The 17404-nt window shown below is 39.3% G+C and overlaps 5 protein-coding genes across 5 annotated transcripts; 3 read left to right on the top strand and 2 right to left on the bottom strand.

Moving 5' to 3' along the window:
• The first annotated feature begins 8219 nt into the window (after positions 1 to 8219).
• Positions 8220 to 10397, top strand: LOC18008907 (protein DETOXIFICATION 14). Its single transcript, XM_006390737.2, has 6 exons — positions 8220 to 8525; positions 8611 to 9155; positions 9258 to 9344; positions 9432 to 9727; positions 9821 to 10026; positions 10149 to 10397. Exons 1-6 carry the CDS (start codon positions 8292 to 8294, stop codon positions 10230 to 10232), a joined length of 1452 nt encoding a protein of 483 aa, XP_006390799.1. The 5' UTR covers positions 8220 to 8291; the 3' UTR covers positions 10233 to 10397.
• Positions 10398 to 10706: 309 nt separating this feature from the next.
• LOC18008911 lies at positions 10707 to 12226 on the top strand. Its single transcript, XM_006390736.2, is given in 5 exon segments — positions 10707 to 10852; positions 10932 to 11025; positions 11138 to 11188; positions 11191 to 11301; positions 11390 to 12226. Coding segments are annotated over 5 exon segments (1047 nt in total). The 5' UTR covers positions 10707 to 10777; the 3' UTR covers positions 12106 to 12226.
• Positions 12227 to 12335: 109 nt separating this feature from the next.
• LOC18009071 (3-ketoacyl-CoA synthase 7) lies at positions 12336 to 13760 on the bottom strand. The gene has a single exon (XM_006390735.2). It carries the CDS (start codon positions 13758 to 13760, stop codon positions 12381 to 12383), a length of 1380 nt encoding a protein of 459 aa, XP_006390797.1. The 3' UTR covers positions 12336 to 12380.
• A 500-nt stretch (positions 13761 to 14260) lies between these two features.
• LOC18009363 (probable 3-hydroxyisobutyrate dehydrogenase-like 2, mitochondrial) lies at positions 14261 to 15380 on the top strand. Its single transcript, XM_006390734.2, has one exon. It carries the CDS (start codon positions 14331 to 14333, stop codon positions 15234 to 15236), a length of 906 nt encoding a protein of 301 aa, XP_006390796.1. The 5' UTR covers positions 14261 to 14330; the 3' UTR covers positions 15237 to 15380.
• On the bottom strand, positions 15322 to 16993 carry LOC18008903. Its single transcript, XM_006390733.2, has 7 exons — positions 16747 to 16993; positions 16558 to 16660; positions 16337 to 16457; positions 16132 to 16253; positions 15899 to 16020; positions 15642 to 15801; positions 15322 to 15564 (listed from the first exon to the last, which is right to left on the bottom strand). Exons 1-7 carry the CDS (start codon positions 16871 to 16873, stop codon positions 15465 to 15467), a joined length of 855 nt encoding a protein of 284 aa, XP_006390795.1. The 5' UTR covers positions 16874 to 16993; the 3' UTR covers positions 15322 to 15464.
• Positions 16994 to 17404: the final 411 nt, after the last annotated feature.

Genomic DNA, 17404 nt, shown 5'->3' with positions numbered 1-17404 from the left:
ATTTTTTGTGAACAAAAGAGATAGAAAAGTTAGATTGGTTTTGAATACTGGTGGACTTCAAAACCAAACAAACCATACTAATTAACCAAATCCAAATGATTTTGGTTAATTATTCGAATCAACAATCAAGCTGTTATAATAATAGACTAGATTTTAACCCGTGCGGACGGAAATATTTTTTATTGTTTAACGAATTTTGTAATATAATTTGTGTTTTTGAGTTTAGATATAATTATTTTTATAAATATATTTTTTAATAAGTGAAAATATTGATTTTTGTGTTTATAAAATTTTTTATAATATTAAAATTAATTATGATTATAAAAATATAATTTTTACCGTATAATATAAATATTTGTTAAAAGTTTGAGATGTATTAACAGTATTATTTAACATTATAGTATTCTAAAATTTAATCAACGAAGAGACTGTACAACTGGTTTTTCAAACCACATTTTAGTGTATGCAATAAATTTTATTTTTTTATGTTTTTATTTTGTATGAAAAATATATTTTCGATATACATGTATAATTCAAAATTAATGATTTTAGTTACCAAAATATTTTCGATATTTTTAGTTCTATGATTTTTAAAAAATATATTTTTAATATGTAAATTATACATTTGAATTTTACCTATTATTTTATTATTAATTTGTAAATAAATCATAATCGTAAATATATTATATAAGCAACATAAATATCATATCATTTACATCATTATAAATATTTTATATTTCAAATATGACCATTATTTTTCATATGTGAATTATTTTTTTTTCAAAAATTCTACACATTTTTGATAAAAATGTTTAATAGTATAAAAATTATTTAAATTAGAATCTTTAAATCAAATCTAAATTAATATCTGATTTATTATTTTTAATCAAATCAAATCAAATCTAAATTACCTATATTTAAGAAACTCTAAAAATATTTAAATTAATAACTAATTTTCAAAATTAAATATAAATTATTATTAAAATTATTTTTAAACACTTAAAAAATTAGGAATATTTGGAAGCAAGTACTAAATGTGTTTAATAGATTGACAAGAGTAAGTAAGGGGAATACGGCATTATACTAAACAATCTATTAAAAAAAGAACTAGAGCAAAAAGATAAACAAGATACCGTTGCTAATTTTCTTACCACTTTTAATGTATATGACAATCTCTTTTACCAGTCCAATCGTATCCATAGCTTCACTAGTTGAATGGTATGAATCATGATAATACAACACGCCGCTAAATTCCAAAGAAAAATAAAACTTATTTTAAAATAATGGAGATTGAAGAGAACGAGTCAGATCTCGAAATCTTTGAAAATAACAAGAAAGAAAGAGGAACACACGAGGAGTGGAGTGGGTTAAGAAATCAAAAATAAGTATTGTATTATGATTTCGAAGTCAAATTTGATTGGTTCAAATCTCACATTATAAGCATGAAGATTTCTTTTTTATTTTTAAATGCCTTGAAGAGGAAGAAACAACCATATGTTGCAAATATAATCAACATTGCAACTAATTTTTGTTTCTAAACAAATTAAGAAACATCTATTAAGAGAAAAACTCTCATCTTATTATTTCCATAAGCAGTGTATATATACATTACATAATTAATGTATCAAAAACCCTAATGGGCCATGAGACATTAACCTGATGGTTAATGGGCCGGTTATTAGAAGTCCATTTGTTTATAACACTCCCCCTTGGACAAGATAACCGTGCCTGTCACAAAACCGGGATCTTTATAATGCGCTGGGGAACATTGCCTCATTAAAACCTTACCAGGAAAACCCAGTGGGAAAAACCATGGTGAAGGAAAAAGAGTACAACACGCATTACTCCCTCTGGTTTAGGCATCACTGTAGATCTCTAAGTCTACGCATTTCTATCTGATGAATGAGCTTCCGGAGTGTAAAAGTCGGTAATGATTTAGTGAATAGATCGGCTGAATTTTCGCTTGATCGGACTTGCTGAACCTTGACCTAACCATTCTTCTGTAGCTCATGAGTGAAGAAGAATTTGGGCAGAATATGCTTCGTCCGGTCACCTTTGATGTAGCCGTCCTTGAGTTGAGCGATACAAGCTGCATTGTCTTCATACATCACCGTAGGCTCCTTATCTTCGTCTATACCACAATCTGATCGGATATGCTGAGTCATGGACCGCAACCAAGCACACTCTCTACTAGCTTCGTGAATGGCCAAGATTTCCGCATGGTTGGATGAGGTAGCGGCAATAGTCTGCTTCATGGATCTCCAAGATATGGCTGTTCCTCCATGCGTGAAAACATAACCGGTTTGAGACCGGGCACAGTGCGGATCTGACAAATATCCTGCATCAGCAAAACCAACTAGACCATCCTTGTTATGGTTAGAATAAAATAATCTCAAGTCCTTAGTACCTTGAAGGTATCTAAGGATGTGCTTAATACCGTTCCAGTGCCTTTGAGTTGGACACGAACTAAAGCGAGCTAAGAGGCTCACGGCAAAGCAGATGTCTGGTCTAGTGTGACTAGCCAAGTACATTAATGCTCCTATGGCACTGAGGTATGGCATTTCAAGACCGAGGATTTCTTCATCGTCCTTCTTTGGACCGAATGGATCACTATCCAATCCAAGGCTCCTCACAACCATTGGGCTGGTCAATGGGTGGGCCTGGTCCATATTGAATCTCTTGAGTACCTTTTTAGTGTATGCCAATTGATGCACAAGGATTCCGTCATTGACGTACTCAAGTTGTAATTCCAAACAGAATTTAGTTTTGCCTAGGTCTTTCATTTCAAACTCTGCTTTTAAGCATTCAACTGTTTGGGCGATTTCACCAGATGTTCCGAGGATGTTCAAGTCATCCACATATACTGCTATGATTACAAATCCTTTGTTTTGATATTTTCTGATGAAGATGCATGGACTGATCGGATCGTTTTCGTAGCCTTCTCTGATGAGATATTCGCTTAACCGGTTATACCACATACGTCCGCTTTGTTTCAGTCCATATAAGGATTTGTTCAGCCTAATGCAGTGTTTATCACGAGATGCATGCTTATCTTTGAGCTCAATACCATCTGGTAATCTCATATAGATTTCACTGTCCAGTGGTCCATAAAGATATGCGGTTACAACATCCATTAACCGCAAATCTAAATTTTCTCTTATGGCCAGACTTATGAGGAATCGAAATGTAGTTGCATCCACCACTGGAGAATAAGTCTCCTCATAATCGATTCCGGGTCTCTGTGAGAATCCTTGTGCTACAAGGCGTGCCTTGTATCTAACGACTTCGCCGAGTTCGTTTCTTTTACGCACAAAGACCCATTTGTTTCCCACTGGTTTAACATCGAATGGTGTCCTTAAGATCGGACCAAACACATTCCGTTTCTTTAAACTATTCAACTCCACGTTTATGGCTTCTTTCCATTTCAGCCAATCTGATCTACGAGTGCACTCAATTATAGACGTGAGTTCTAGATCCTCTTGCGTGTGCGCAATCTCAAGTGCTACCTTGTATGCAAAAGTTTCATTGATGTCGACATCTTTTCTGTTCCATAGAGAACCGAATATGATATAATTGATTGAGATCTCATTATTATCAATCCCTTCAGAACCTTGAGTTTTGGCGTCCCAAACCTCTTGAGATGGTTCGATAGGGTAAGTATCAGCTGAGGTTGTATCCGTGTTCTCTTGAATCCCGGTTTCAATCATTGCACCTTTCTTTGATTTCTGGGGATTCTTATCTTTGGAACCTGGTGGTCTGCCACGTTTCTTACGTGCGTCAGACTCTGTAGCAACTTGACTTTTCCCTGAGGGGACATCTATTCGTACTGGTGCATTACAAGCTGGTATGTACGATTTGGTAACTTTGTTTGGGTCAGCAAAGGAATCTGGCAATTGATTAGCTAGCTTTTGTAAATGTATAATTCTTTGGACCTCTGAATCACATTCTAGAGTCCGAGGATCTTGCCATTGTGTGGATGTTTGATTCCATGAAAGTTCTTTTACCAGCTTGTCTGTCTCACCACCTAATCTAGGATATACCGATTCATCAAATCGGCAATATGCATATCTGGCTTTAAACAGATCTCCTGTAGTTGGCTCGAGATATTTTATGATGGTGGGAGAATCAAAACCAACATATATTCCCATCCTCCTTTGAGGTCCCATTTTAGTCCTCTGTGGTGGTGCAATGGGTACATAGACTGAACACCCAAATGTTTTAATATGGGAGACGTCTGGCTCATGACCCGTTAGCAATTGGGATGGTGAATATTTGTGCTCACTAGATGGTCGTATGCGTATTAGTTCAGCGGCATGTAAGACTGCGTGTCCCCAAGCTGAGACCGGGAGTTGTGACCTCATGAGTAATGGTCTAGCAATCCATTGAATTCGTTTAATGAAGAATTCAGCTAATCCATTTTGTGTATGGACATGTGGAACGGGATGTTCAACACTTACCCCCATAGACATACAATATTCATTAAACGCTTGGGAAGTGAATTCACCAGCATTATCAAGACGTATAGTCTTTAATGGGAAGTCTGGAAAATGGGCTCGTAATCTGATGATTTGGGCCAATAACCTAGCAAAAGCCTGGTTCCTAGAAGAGAGCAGACAGACAAGCGACCAGCGGGTCGATGCGTCAATGAGGACCATGAAATATCTGAATGTCCCACAAGGTGGGTGAATTGGTCCACATATGTCTCCTTGGATTCTTTCGAGAAAGTTCAAGGTCTCTTTAGACACTTTGACTGGTGAAGGTCGGGTAATCAGTTTCCCTTGTGAGCAAGCTGTGCACTTGAGGTACTGAGGGAAAATACCATTTGGTTTAAGGCTGTGCCATTTAGAATTCTGGACTAATTTACGCATCATGTTCGCACCAGGATGACCCAGGCGATCATGCCAAATAGTGTAATCTAAAAACCGTGCTTTGATAGCAGCATTAGCCTCAATCATACTGACTTTAGCATGGTAAATGCCAGTAGATACGGCGGGTATAGTTTCAAAAACTTGTTTATGGCCATTTATCATTTTAGTGATAATTAAAAACTCTTTGTTCCCTTCATCCTGAGTTTCGATATGGAAACCATTCAATCTTATGTCTTTGAAACTCAATAGGTTTCTCTTAGAACTGGGTGAGTATAAGGCATCAGAGATGTCTAGATATGTGCCATTTGATAACAACACATTAGCTTGGCCATGGCCCTCTATTAGGCTCGAACTACCCGCTATAGTGCTAATGTTTGCGGTTTTGATTACTAAATTTATGAAGTAATTCTTGTCTTTTAGAATGGTGTGACTCGATCCACTATCCACAATGATATCCATATTGTCTTGCATATCTTTATTAAACAAGAATTATAATTCAATAACATGCAAAAATGAGATGTAAATAAAACATTACTCCATAAATTAAAATGTAAAAGCAAAAGGTTTTAAAAATCCACAAGTAAAGACAATAAATCCCAAAAAACAAAAGATAAAAGTTTAAGGAGTAATGAAAAACAAATTCAGATTTTTGAGATCAATCAAGGAGGTCGGAGAGCTCATAATCCATGCCATCAATCTTATCATCCTTTGAGTCATCTTCATTGACTTGATGAACCAGGTTAGCCTCATGATTATCTTTCCCATACTTCTGGTAGAGCTCAGCAAGATATTTGGGAGTACGGCATATCTTGACCCAATGATTAGTCATTCCGCATCTTGAGCAAGGAGTTGGTCTAGATGAACTGCCTATTTGGGTCGGTTTGTTGATACCACGACACTTACCCCGACCAAAACTGAGGTTAGGTCGGTTATCTTGGTTCGGTCTACCGCGTCCTCTGCCGCGCGCAGTCCATGTCCATTTCCACGTCCACGTCCACGATCTGAGGATCTGTTACGTTGGACGAAGTTGGACTCTTTTCTGGTTCCTTCTGGCAATGGGGCTGATCCTGGAGGCCGCATGTCACTGTTCCTCAACAGAAGCTGATTGTTTTTCTCAGCAAGCAGTAAGCAAGATATCAAATCCTCATAGGTGCTATGATTCATGGCACGGTATTGTTGTTGGAGAACAACATTGGGAGTGCCAAAAGTAGAGAATGTTTTCTCTAGCATATCCTTATCAGTGACCTCCTCGCCACATAGTTTTATGAGTGCAACTATCCGAAAGAGTTCGGAATTGAATTCTTCGACGGATTTGAAATCTTCGAACCGTAGGTTCTTCCAGTCGAACTTGGCTTGGGGCAGTATGACCGTTTTCTGATGGTCATATCGCTTTTTCAGTGCCACCCAAAGTTCGAGTGGATCCTCAAGAGTGAGGTATTGTTGCTTGAGAGACTCAACGAGGTGATGGCGGATAATAAATATCGCCGAGTACCGTTCTGTTTGAGTCGCGGTGTTGGGATCTTTGATGCATTCACCCAGACTTTTTGAGTTGAGGTAGATCTTGGTGTCAAGGGCCCATTTGAGGTAGTTATCTCCGGAGACAGTGAGTGCCTCATATTCGACCTTCTGAATGTTTGACATCTGAAACATATAATAATTTATGTTAAATAATCAATAGTATGAGACTATGATCATTGGAATAAGGGATTTAAGGTATTCTTGGGAAAACTTTCCATTTCAGGAAACTTGCTATTTTAGGAAACTTGCTATATAAGGGAACTCTAAAATCGAACCTTAGGGTTTATAACCTAGCCGGTTTACTAGTGTTTTCAAATTTAGCTCTAATAGATAAACTAATTTGAAATTAATTTTTTTTTTTTTTTAGATTGATTTTGGAAACTAATTTGAAATTAACCGATTAAGCTTAAACCGATCGGATTGATCGATTAAACAAAAAAACCGGTTAAATTAGATTTAATTTTGGAAACCGGTTATTAGGGTTATTAATCGGTTAAGGGATTAAACTAAACGGATTTGCTAGGGTTTAATTTTTATTAGGAAAAACCGATCGGTTTAAACTTAAACCCTATTGATTTAGGATTAGAATTTATCGGTTTATAAACGGTTTAGGTGGATCGATTGGTTTAGAGTTTAAGGGGTCGATTGGTTTAGGATTTAGGAGCTTGCATGGACCGGTTTTAGGGTTTTCAAGGATCGGATCTAAGATAAATAACCGATCGGTTTAGGATTTAAACCGATCGATCTCGGTTTAACGATAGACAAACCAAAACGATTTTAGATCTAGGGTTTTGCAAAGATTTAGGTTTCGGTTGCAAGGAATTTTAGTGTTTGGTTTAGATGATGCTAGGACCGATCGATATAAGGTTTAAACAAAGCATTAGGGTTTAGGTTTTATATGATAAAGCCGATTAGGAAAAATAAAACCAATTAGGGTTTTGACAAGAAGAAAGAGGATCGGTTTGGTTATGGTTTTAAAAACGAAAAAGACGATGAAGAATCATGAAAAGAACCGATCCATATTAAGGTTTTAAAAAAAAAACCAAAACTTTGATTAGGATCTATAGTTTTAGATAATACCTTTTCGCCAAATGGATTTCTGACCGGCTTATGATCTGGGAGCTAAAGACCACAGATATCTACTGGAAACTCCTGAGAATGATGGCCAGAAGGGAGGACGAACAGCTGCTACAATGGAGGAACCACCGCTTGGAAAGAATCACCCGCTAAGGTGGGATAGCGCCGATTGTTTTGAGTCTTGAGGGCGCGTCTGGTGTCGGATTGAGGAGCGGTTTTCACCACTAGATTCTTCTCTTCCAGGGCTTCAAAATGATATGTAGATCGCCTTCTAACTCCTTGTATTTTGAGAGATATGATCGTTTGAAGTTGAGCTTCGTACTGATAACGTATTAAGGGAAAAACTCTCATCTTATTATTTCCATAAGCAGTGTATATATACATTACATAACTAATGTATCAGAAACTCTAATAGGCCATGAGACATTACCCTGATGGTTAATGGGCCGGTTATTAGAAGTCCATTTATTTATAACAACATCAGATTTTATTCCCACCGTTTTAACAAGTTGACTTTGTATACTTATGGTAATTTCGATAGAAACTTTGACCAATTGTTTCTCTCAGATTGCGCTTTCTTAATTTGCCATCATAATGGCCCAATCAAGCAAATTAGATCCAAGTTAAACATTTATGGCGGCGAAACGAGACGCTGTATCTGGAGGTGTAGAATCACAATACGACACTCCGCTAAAATTCCACACAAAATAACAAAAACAATATATTATTTAAAAATTATTAGTATAAATTCAGGGGATTGAATCAAGAGGCCAAAATCCCCAAGACGAATCTCGATATCTCCGGGAAAACAGCGAAGAAGAAGGAAGAATGGATTCGGCGGAGAAGGGTTTGCTCGGAGAAGAAGAAGTTAATAGAAAAGATGATTTTTTCCGGGAGATGAGGCGGCTAGGTTACATCGCCGGTCCGATGGTTGCGGTGAATTCTTCAATGTATTTTCTTCAGGTGATATCGATAATGATGGTTGGTCATCTCGGTGAGCTTTTCCTCTCAAGCACCGCCATTGCCGTTTCTTTCTGCAGCGTCACCGGTTTCAGCCTCGTCGTATGTCTCTCTTGATCTCTTTATTGAATCTCTCGTCTTTAAGTCTAATTTTGATGATTGTGTGGATGATCATTCATGTTCACAGTTTGGATTGGCAAGTGCGTTGGAGACTTTATGTGGTCAAGCTAATGGAGCTAAGCAATTCGAGAAGCTTGGAGAACATACTTACACGGGGATCTTCTCTTTGTTCATTGTTTGTATCCCTTTGTCTGTTCTGTGGAGTTACATGGGTGAGATACTCTCTCTTATTGGACAAGATCCTCTTGTTTCTCAAGAAGCAGGAAAGTTTGCGACTTGGCTTATACCAGCGCTCTTTGCTTACGCTACACTGCAGCCGCTTGTTCGGTTTTTCCAAGCGCAGAGTCTGATCTTGCCTTTGATTATGAGCTCAATCTCTGCTCTATGTTGCCATGTGGTTCTCTGCTGGAGCTTGGTCTTTAAGTTTGGGCTTGGGAGCCTTGGTGCAGCTATTGCGATCAGCGTTTCTTACTGGCTAAACGTGACGGTTCTTGGATTGTACATGACGTTTTCTTCCAGCTGTAGCAAGAGCCGTGCGCCTATCTCCATGAGTGTGTTTAGTGGAATGAGAGAGTTTTTCCGGTTTGGAATCCCATCTGCATCTATGATTTGGTATGTAAACTCCTCTTTTGCCTCTTTTGGTTTTGGTCAAAAGAGTAGTGATTTACATTTGAATTGACTTGAGACTCTTTTTGTTTTATGGTGTTGAATTAGCCTTGAGTGGTGGTCATTCGAGTTTCTGGTTATGCTCTCTGGGATTTTACCGAATCCGAAGCTAGAAACCTCTGTTCTCTCAGTGTGGTATGTTCGTTATCTTCTAAAGGCTTGCGTTTTCGAAATGGAATCATTGTCATATTAACTCAAGTTGCTTTCTTCTTTCTTTAACAGTCTATCAACAATCTCCTCCTTGTACCAAATACCAGAGAGTCTAGGCGCAGCAGCAAGTACGAGAGTTGCAAATGAACTAGGAGCTGGAAAGCCAAAAAAAGCTCGAATGGCGGTTTACACAGTAATGATTATGACAGGTGTAGAATCAATAGTGGTGAGTGCAATTGTCTTTGCTGCAAGAAACGTATTTGGTTACCTATTCAGCTCTGAAATTGAAGTTGTGGATTACGTAAGATCAATGGCTCCGCTGGTTGCTTTATCAGTCATATTCGATGCCCTACACGCAGTTCTTTCGGGTTAGGCTCAAATCCTTGTATAGTGTTATACTATAGTCATTAAGAGAGTAATTTAAATAAATTTGTTTGATTGTGTGTGGGGGATTGAAACAGGTGTGGCTAGAGGATCAGGGAGGCAAGATATTGGTGCATATGTAAACCTAGCTGCATACTATCTCTTTGGAATACCAACTGCTGTTATATTAGGTTTTAGGTTTAAAATGGGAGGAAGAGGATTATGGATAGGGATAACAGTTGGGTCATTTGTACAAGCTGGTTTGCTCGGTCTTATCGTCGGTCTCACCAACTGGAAACAACAGGTTAGTAAATTTAGTGAAAGTGATGTTTGATTTTGATATTTTGATTAGTCAATGTGAGAAAGTAAGTGAAAGTGATGTCTATTTAATATCTATTATGATGAATCATATTGGTGGGGATGCAGGCGAGAAAGGCGAGAGAAAGAGTGATGGGTGAGGAGTTTGAAGAGAAAGATAAAGAAGAACATGAAGAGATGATCATCAGCTAAAAAACAAAAAGACTTTGAATCAGTTCCTCATTTATTGTTGTGTGTTTTTATTAGGTCGATTTTTGGTGTTGTTGTTAAGGTTTAGTGTAATGAGGAATTGAATGTGCACATGAGTTTTGCCTGGCCTCTACTATCTTCTTTCCTTAAACATGACATTGACATTGACATGATGTTTTTCTTTTTCCTTTGTACTTTCCTTACACATTCAAGCTAACATATACCAAATTGTAATGTGAAAGGGTAAAAGTAAAATCCTAACCCGAAAAACCAAAATTAAACCAAATTAAATCAAAATCCTAAAATCAGAAGGTTTAACCAAAAGTCCAAAAACCCAGTAAAACGAGTTGGATTTTAGACCGAAGGCAAATATAAAACGGGCTTTTTTGGAATAACAAGGTACCTTGACATAAACGGCGTCGTGTCGGAGACAAATTAAGCTGGGGAAGAGTAGAAGAATTACGAAAGTGTGGAGAGCTCAAAAAGAAGAGAAAAAGGAATTAGGAGTTAGAATTTAGTCGTCGAGAGGTGAAGGAAGACGGAGAGAGATGGCGAAACCAAAGAGAGACGAACTGAATCAAATCCTTCTTGGTTATCTCAACACCATTAACGATACGCTCCAGGTTCTCTTTTTTTTTTTTTTCGTGATGAAATTGTAACCCTCTTTACATGATTTAGAGACCGATTTGGTAACTTTTGCAGTTGTTCCAGGAATCGCCGCCTCCGACACAAGACAAATTAAGCTGGAACGATGTCCTTCAGCTATCTGATCACCTCTCTAAACAAGCCACCATAGGTTTTTTTATTTGTTTTGTTCTTTTTCTCCTCTCTTGAATGGTTTCTCAAATCAGTTTGGTGCTTTTTAAAAAATTTCTTCAATTGTTTGTTCTTTGGGTTATCTTCATTAGTGGGAATGCTATGGACTGGAGAACCACCAAAAGCTGAAGCATTGAATGAGACAATGGAAGCATGGTTGGTGCAAGGCCTACACTTTCTTCATCCATACAAGCCTCTGTGAAGCAAATTGTTGATTTCAGCTTCAAATTATTGAAAGGTTCTGTCTCCTTATACGGTAAGAAGGCTCTCTGTTCTTCTGGTTCATTGATTTAAAAGTTACTCAACTGTGAATGATTTGATCTGGTGAATATATTGGGAACTAGTGGGATCATATGAGAAAGACAGGAAGCCGTCGTCGATTCCGCAGCTTACAGGAGCAGTGTGGGAGGCATGCTCTAATTTAAACAAAGTTCCTGCAACAAACATCAAAGCCATTGGTCGGGCGATGACACAGGTCGGTGTTTCCGTGAAGGATGTTCTTAGGGAAATGAAAGAATTGAAGCCAGCTTCTTCTTCTTCTTCACCTGAGCATGATGCTTGTGCAAACGATGAAAGCGGGACTCCAAACTCAGACGAAGATGACGATGATTTAGGGGATGACTTGTCTCCTGAAGAGCTAGAAGTTGCTAAAATGGTAGCTGATATCGTGTCTGAGACGCTCATGGTTATAAAAGAACTCATCCGCGTTATTACAGGCATGATCAAGGTGGAGAATCCAAAGGATAACGGTGGGTTTGTGGACTCGCTTGAGAAGTTACTGAAGTTGTGTCAAAGAATCGGAGTAGAGATTGATGAGCTTGGAGCATGCGTTTATCCCCCGCAGGAGTTGAGTCTCATGAAACAAACGGTGGAGAGAATAAAAGGAAATATTGGTGAGATTGAGGCTGATGTTATGGGTTTCAAGAATTCTTCTTCTTCATCAGAATCTTTCTTGAGAACATGCAGAAGGCTGCAGAGTTTGATTGAACTTATGGAAACCGAGCTGGACTCAAGAAGTGAAGCTGAAGTAGTTTCCAAAATGCAGAATGTTACTCTCTAGGTTTTGTTAGGTTCTTTCTTGTTAGCTTTCAGTGTTTCAGGCAATGCCTGACTTGTTATTTTTATTTCTTTTGTATTTTAATGGCAGTTATAGTTAGTGAAATATGGTTGCATATACTAAATCTTGTGAAGGGCAAATGCTAAATCCTACTTCAAACTGCGTTAACAATAAATTTCTAAGAGTAGAGATCCAAAACAAACAGCTATTGAAGAAACTGAGAATGTGGAAAGATTTCCTACAATGCATGAATCAGCTCAAGAGCAACGAAATCGATGTCAAGAAAGGAGCTTTGTCCTCAACGCACTAGAAGCATCTCCACAGACCGGATACAAATGGATTCGGTCAGACCATGCATTCCTGTCTTTTGAATTGATCTCGGAAACGCATTTCCAGACAGCACTGTTAGCCTTAAAGCCACTTCCAAACCCAATCTGCCATACTCTATCTCCCCTTCTCATTCTAGCTTTGGCCTCCAAGTACTGCAGCTCATACCACAGTGACGACGAAGATGTGTTCCCATACCGATACAGTGTTGTCCTTGAAGCTTCTCCATCTTCTTTGTCTAGCTTCAGATGCTTCTCCACGCCCTCAATTATCGCTCTTCCTCCAGCATGTATACAGAAATGCTCAAAAGCTTTCTTGAAGTTAGGTGTGTATACTTCCTTTTGCATTCCCCATTTTCTCTGGATGAATGAGATTATGTATTTGAGCTGCTCTGAATAAGGTAGCACCTTAGGACCTAACTGCACCACATTGATCTTCAAGGCCTTTGATGCTACCTTGACAAGCTGCTTGGACAAAGCTACTCCCACTAGTCCTTCATCATCAATCTGCTGCATTACACTCTCATAGGATTCATTGTCTGATCCTACATGAGTTCTAATAAGATGCTGGAGTTTATACTTCGCCTTATGCTTATCTTGCTTCCTGTTGGAGAGAAGAATCGCTGCACCACCCATTCTGAAGATAGTGTTAGCAATGAGCATTGATTTGCACTTCCCTCTGTAACCATTTGGACTCACAGCTTCCATGCTCAACACTAGGGCCACAGAGTCACCATGAATCTTCATAAGATCTTTCACGAGGTTTATCGAAAGAAGCCCCGCGCTGCAGCCCATTCCGCTCAAGCTGAAGCTCTTTATGTCGCTCCTCATGCCAAACCTGTTTATGATGATGGAAGTTATGGATGGAGAAGGACAGAACAGGCTGCAGTTAGACACAAGGATGTCTATACTCGTTGGATCTATCTTGTGCTTTGAGAAAAGGTCTTCGACAATAGTGAAGAGGATATCTTGCGTTTCTTCTCTACCTGCAGAGAGAGAAGAGTTTGGTGGAATCTCATGGACCGTGACAGGCACGCTCGCGTCATCTCCAATCCCTGACCGCTCTAGAATCTTCTGTTGGAGGTCAAGGCTTTCTCTGTCAAATACACCGGATATGGTAAGGTGCTCAATGAAATTGGAGACTGGAGCTCGCAAGAAGTCAGGAGGTTGATAACATGAGAAGTCAATGAGGTATATACATCTTGGTTTGAAGAAATAATAACCAAAGACGGCTATGACGACGCAGGCTGTAGCTGCAAGGAAGCAGGGAAAGCTTATAAAGGTTTGGATAATAAAGAAAGCTTTATTGATGAAAGGAAAACTCGATTCCATGATCTAAACAAGGAAAGAGAGAAAGCAAGATGGTGAAAACAGAGAGACTTGTGTTTTTGTGACAAATGTGGATTATAGTGTTTACCATAAAGGAATTTTGGGAACCGAAGTTTGTTGTATCACAGGGTAAGCATGTGAAGAGGTCCAAAAGAAGGATGAAATTCAGGTCTCGTGACCCATATGAGTTTGCATGCTTTCAGGAGAAATGAACATTACGTGTTTGTTGAGAAGACTTTGTCTCTGTTGCTAAGCTTGATCACTGTTCTCTCTCTAACTAAAAAGTAAAAACATTGGGTTTTTGTAAATTTAGTCAGATCAAGTTATAAAAATTGGAAGATTTGTATCTACTTTCAACAAATCTCCTTCTCAACGCAGTGCATAAGATGAGAGAAGGGAGAAGCTTGAATTTTGTAATCAGGAGCCAAGACCATTTAATAATAAAAATTATGCGAATATATATTATTAATCCAGAAAAGACAAAAACAAAAATTAAGCTCAATAAATGAGTCCAGAGAGCTTACTTTTTATTTTTATTTTTAATTCTCTCACAAAATCTTCATTCGTTCTCAAATGGAAACTCCATACCCGAAACTCATCATTCCATCGAAGACTCGAATCGGATGGATCGGAATCGGAATAATGGGATCGGCCATGGTCTCTCATATCCTCGACGCAGGCTATTTGGTCACCGTCTACGCTCGCGACCTCCGTAAGTCAAAGGATCTGCAAACCAAAGGAGCTCGCACCGCCAATACCCCCAAAGAGCTAGCGGAGACGAGCGACGTTGTCTTCACGATGGTTGGAAACGCTAACGATGTCCGATCGCTGCTTCTCGGTTCCGATGGTGTACTCTCGGGACTCAAACCCGGCGGAGTAACCGTGGACATGACTAGCAGCCAGCCAGCACTGGCGCGTGAGATATACGCGGAGGCGAGACGAAGGAATTGCTATGCGATTGACGCGCCGGTATCGGGTGGCGACGCCGGAGCACGAGAGGGGAAGCTGACGATTTTCGCCGGCGGAGATTCCGAGATCGTGGAGTGGTTGTCTCCGGTGATGAAGAACATGGGAACTGTGAGGTATATGGGAGCGGCGGGGAAAGGGCAGAGCTGCAAGATCGGGAATCAGATCTGTGTAGGAAGCAACATGGTGGGACTCGCGGAAGGGATGGTGTTCGCCGAGAAGGCGGGTTTAGATCCAGTGAAGTGGCTCGAGGCGGTGAAGGACGGTGCAGCTGGATCGGCGGTTATGCGGTTGTTCGGGGAGATGATGGCGGAGAGGGATTATAAGGCGACGGGGTTTGCGGAGTATATTGTGAAAGATTTGGGAATGGCGGCGGAGGAAAGTGACGTGGCGGCGATGCCTGGTGCTGCTCTGAGCAAACAGTTGTTCTCTGGAATGGTGGCGAATGGAGATGGCAAGTTAGGGATTCAAGGCGTCGTCTCTGTTATTAGAAGACTTAACGGCATTTCCTGATTAACAGTATTAACACTTTTTGTTAAGTGTTTTTTGGTTAAATTAAGCAAACTTGTCTTCGACTTGGTGTGTAGAATTTGTGAGATATGAAAGGTTACAGGAATAAACATCAAAAGTGTGTTCGCACTATGAAAGATTACAAAAGCTTCATGAGTTTCCAAGTGGATTATCAGCCTATAACTAAATCTATTAGCAAGTAATCTTTTATACGAGTGTCACCAACATAACCTACCGAGTCTCTTCGACTGCTACGTTGGAGTAGGTACACTCCAAGCTCTCTTCCTCGGATCCTTTCCATGATATCTTCCATGTCTTATACAGGCTAATCCTGCGTTTAGCAACAATGGTGTAAAGCATGAGTCAACTCAAGTCGGGTCATTTCGTGTATATGAGAATGTTGTATACCTCTCGGTTTGAACAGTTCTTTTTGCAAGCATGAGGGTAAGGAAGACAGGGACCATAGCGGCGCACAAATGCTTTAAAGAGTGGCCACTGAGAATATGATGCGTCCAGCTATATATCGGCTTATCTGCAGCTTCTTCCACTTTTGCTAGGAGATAGAATCCTGCAATTTTGGGACCAAGTTGAATTTAGAAAAAAAAAACCAGCCGTAATGAAGCTTTTGAATGCAGAAGATATCAACTCAACCACTGAGCACAAACCTGCAGCCCAGAGCCAATACGTGGAATGTGTATACATTGGAGGTAATAGAATAGCCATAAGTGGAATGACAATGCAGGGAACAAACTGGACTAGAGCATAAGGACGAAGATCATCGAAAAACCTGCAATTACAGCCTCCCTCATGAGACAAGTTACTAATACTATATTCAAGATTTGTTTTCTTGCGTTGTAAACATTAAAACCCATTCTCTGAGTTTTTGGATTGAACTTGCCTCCAATACAAAATGCTAACAAGGCCAGCGAGAAGCAGAGGAACAATGGAGTAAGTACCCTTGTGCTCATCGATCCTCTCGATTACAAATATAGCCATGATTGATGTGAAGGCAATAGTCATCTAAATCGAAGAAAACCAAGCAGTGATCAAAAAGAAAGACAAAAAGCAACAAAACAAAGAAGCCAAGAGAGAAAAGAGCGTACAGGAAGACGATCCCAGACAAGACGAGCATCGTCTGGGTGGAGATGATAGTAAGAAGATCCGAAAGCAACAGCCGCCACACCGACGAAAAAGCAAGTCCATCCCAATTTCTCACCTCGCAAACTGTTTCGATACACACAGATTTTTAAACTAATTTTAGCTTTTCGAATTTTTGATCCTGTTCAGTAAGAAGAGAGGAAGAGATTGGAGAAGTGGAACGCGCCTAAGTCTGAAGTAATCATCTGGGTAATAGCAGAGGACGAGACCGACAAGGCCGATGATGAGGAAAGGGAAGTTGGAAACGACGTTCAGAGCATTCGGGATCCCTGAGATGAATCGTTCGTGGATTACATGATTAAACCCTAAAAATCAAAAAGGGGGGGGATTATGAGAGAAAAAAAGGTGAGATTACCGAAGAAGGAGCGTTGATCGGCGAAATCGTGGTAGGCCTGAGATTGAGGGATTGTCGGAGTGACGATCATTAGAACCAGGAAGATTACAATCGCCGCTCCCCACGCGGTAATCACTCGCTTCTTCATCGTCTTCTCTTCTTCCTTCTTCTTCTTCTTCTTCTTCTTATTCTTCTTCTTCTGCTTCTGAGAGAGATTCAGAGGTTTGACTCTTCCTCCTTTTCTTTTCAGTGATTTTTTGGGGGCCGCTGTCATAAACAGCGTTTAGGATAATTGCTATTGGTATTGCTGAAATTACAACCTAAAGGGCAAAATGGTAAATGTTTGCAAGGACACAACGACGACTTCCTCTGTACGCATTTCTGATCACAAAAGTAAAACCTAATCCTTCATTAGTTCAGTTTAGCGTTCTTTTTGTCCGAACATAATTTATACGATTACATCACAATTTAAATAGAGATCCTTTTTGCTGCCAATTGTTTGGTTTGTTGATCCGAGGATTTGCCACTAGCAATTACAAATAGATTGTGATCCCTAAAAATCAACCAAAATGTCACAACTCTCTTTAAAATCAACCAAAATGTCACACAAATTTAATACAACATTCTCATAAATATACAAAACGAATTACATCACCAAATTGGTTATTTTAGTATTAGC

This window comes from Eutrema salsugineum, unplaced genomic scaffold (genome assembly GCF_000478725.1).
Source record: "Eutrema salsugineum unplaced genomic scaffold, Eutsalg1_0 scaffold_9, whole genome shotgun sequence".
Taxonomy (NCBI): domain Eukaryota; kingdom Viridiplantae; phylum Streptophyta; class Magnoliopsida; order Brassicales; family Brassicaceae; genus Eutrema; species Eutrema salsugineum.
This window is presented reverse-complemented; position numbering and strand designations above follow the sequence as displayed.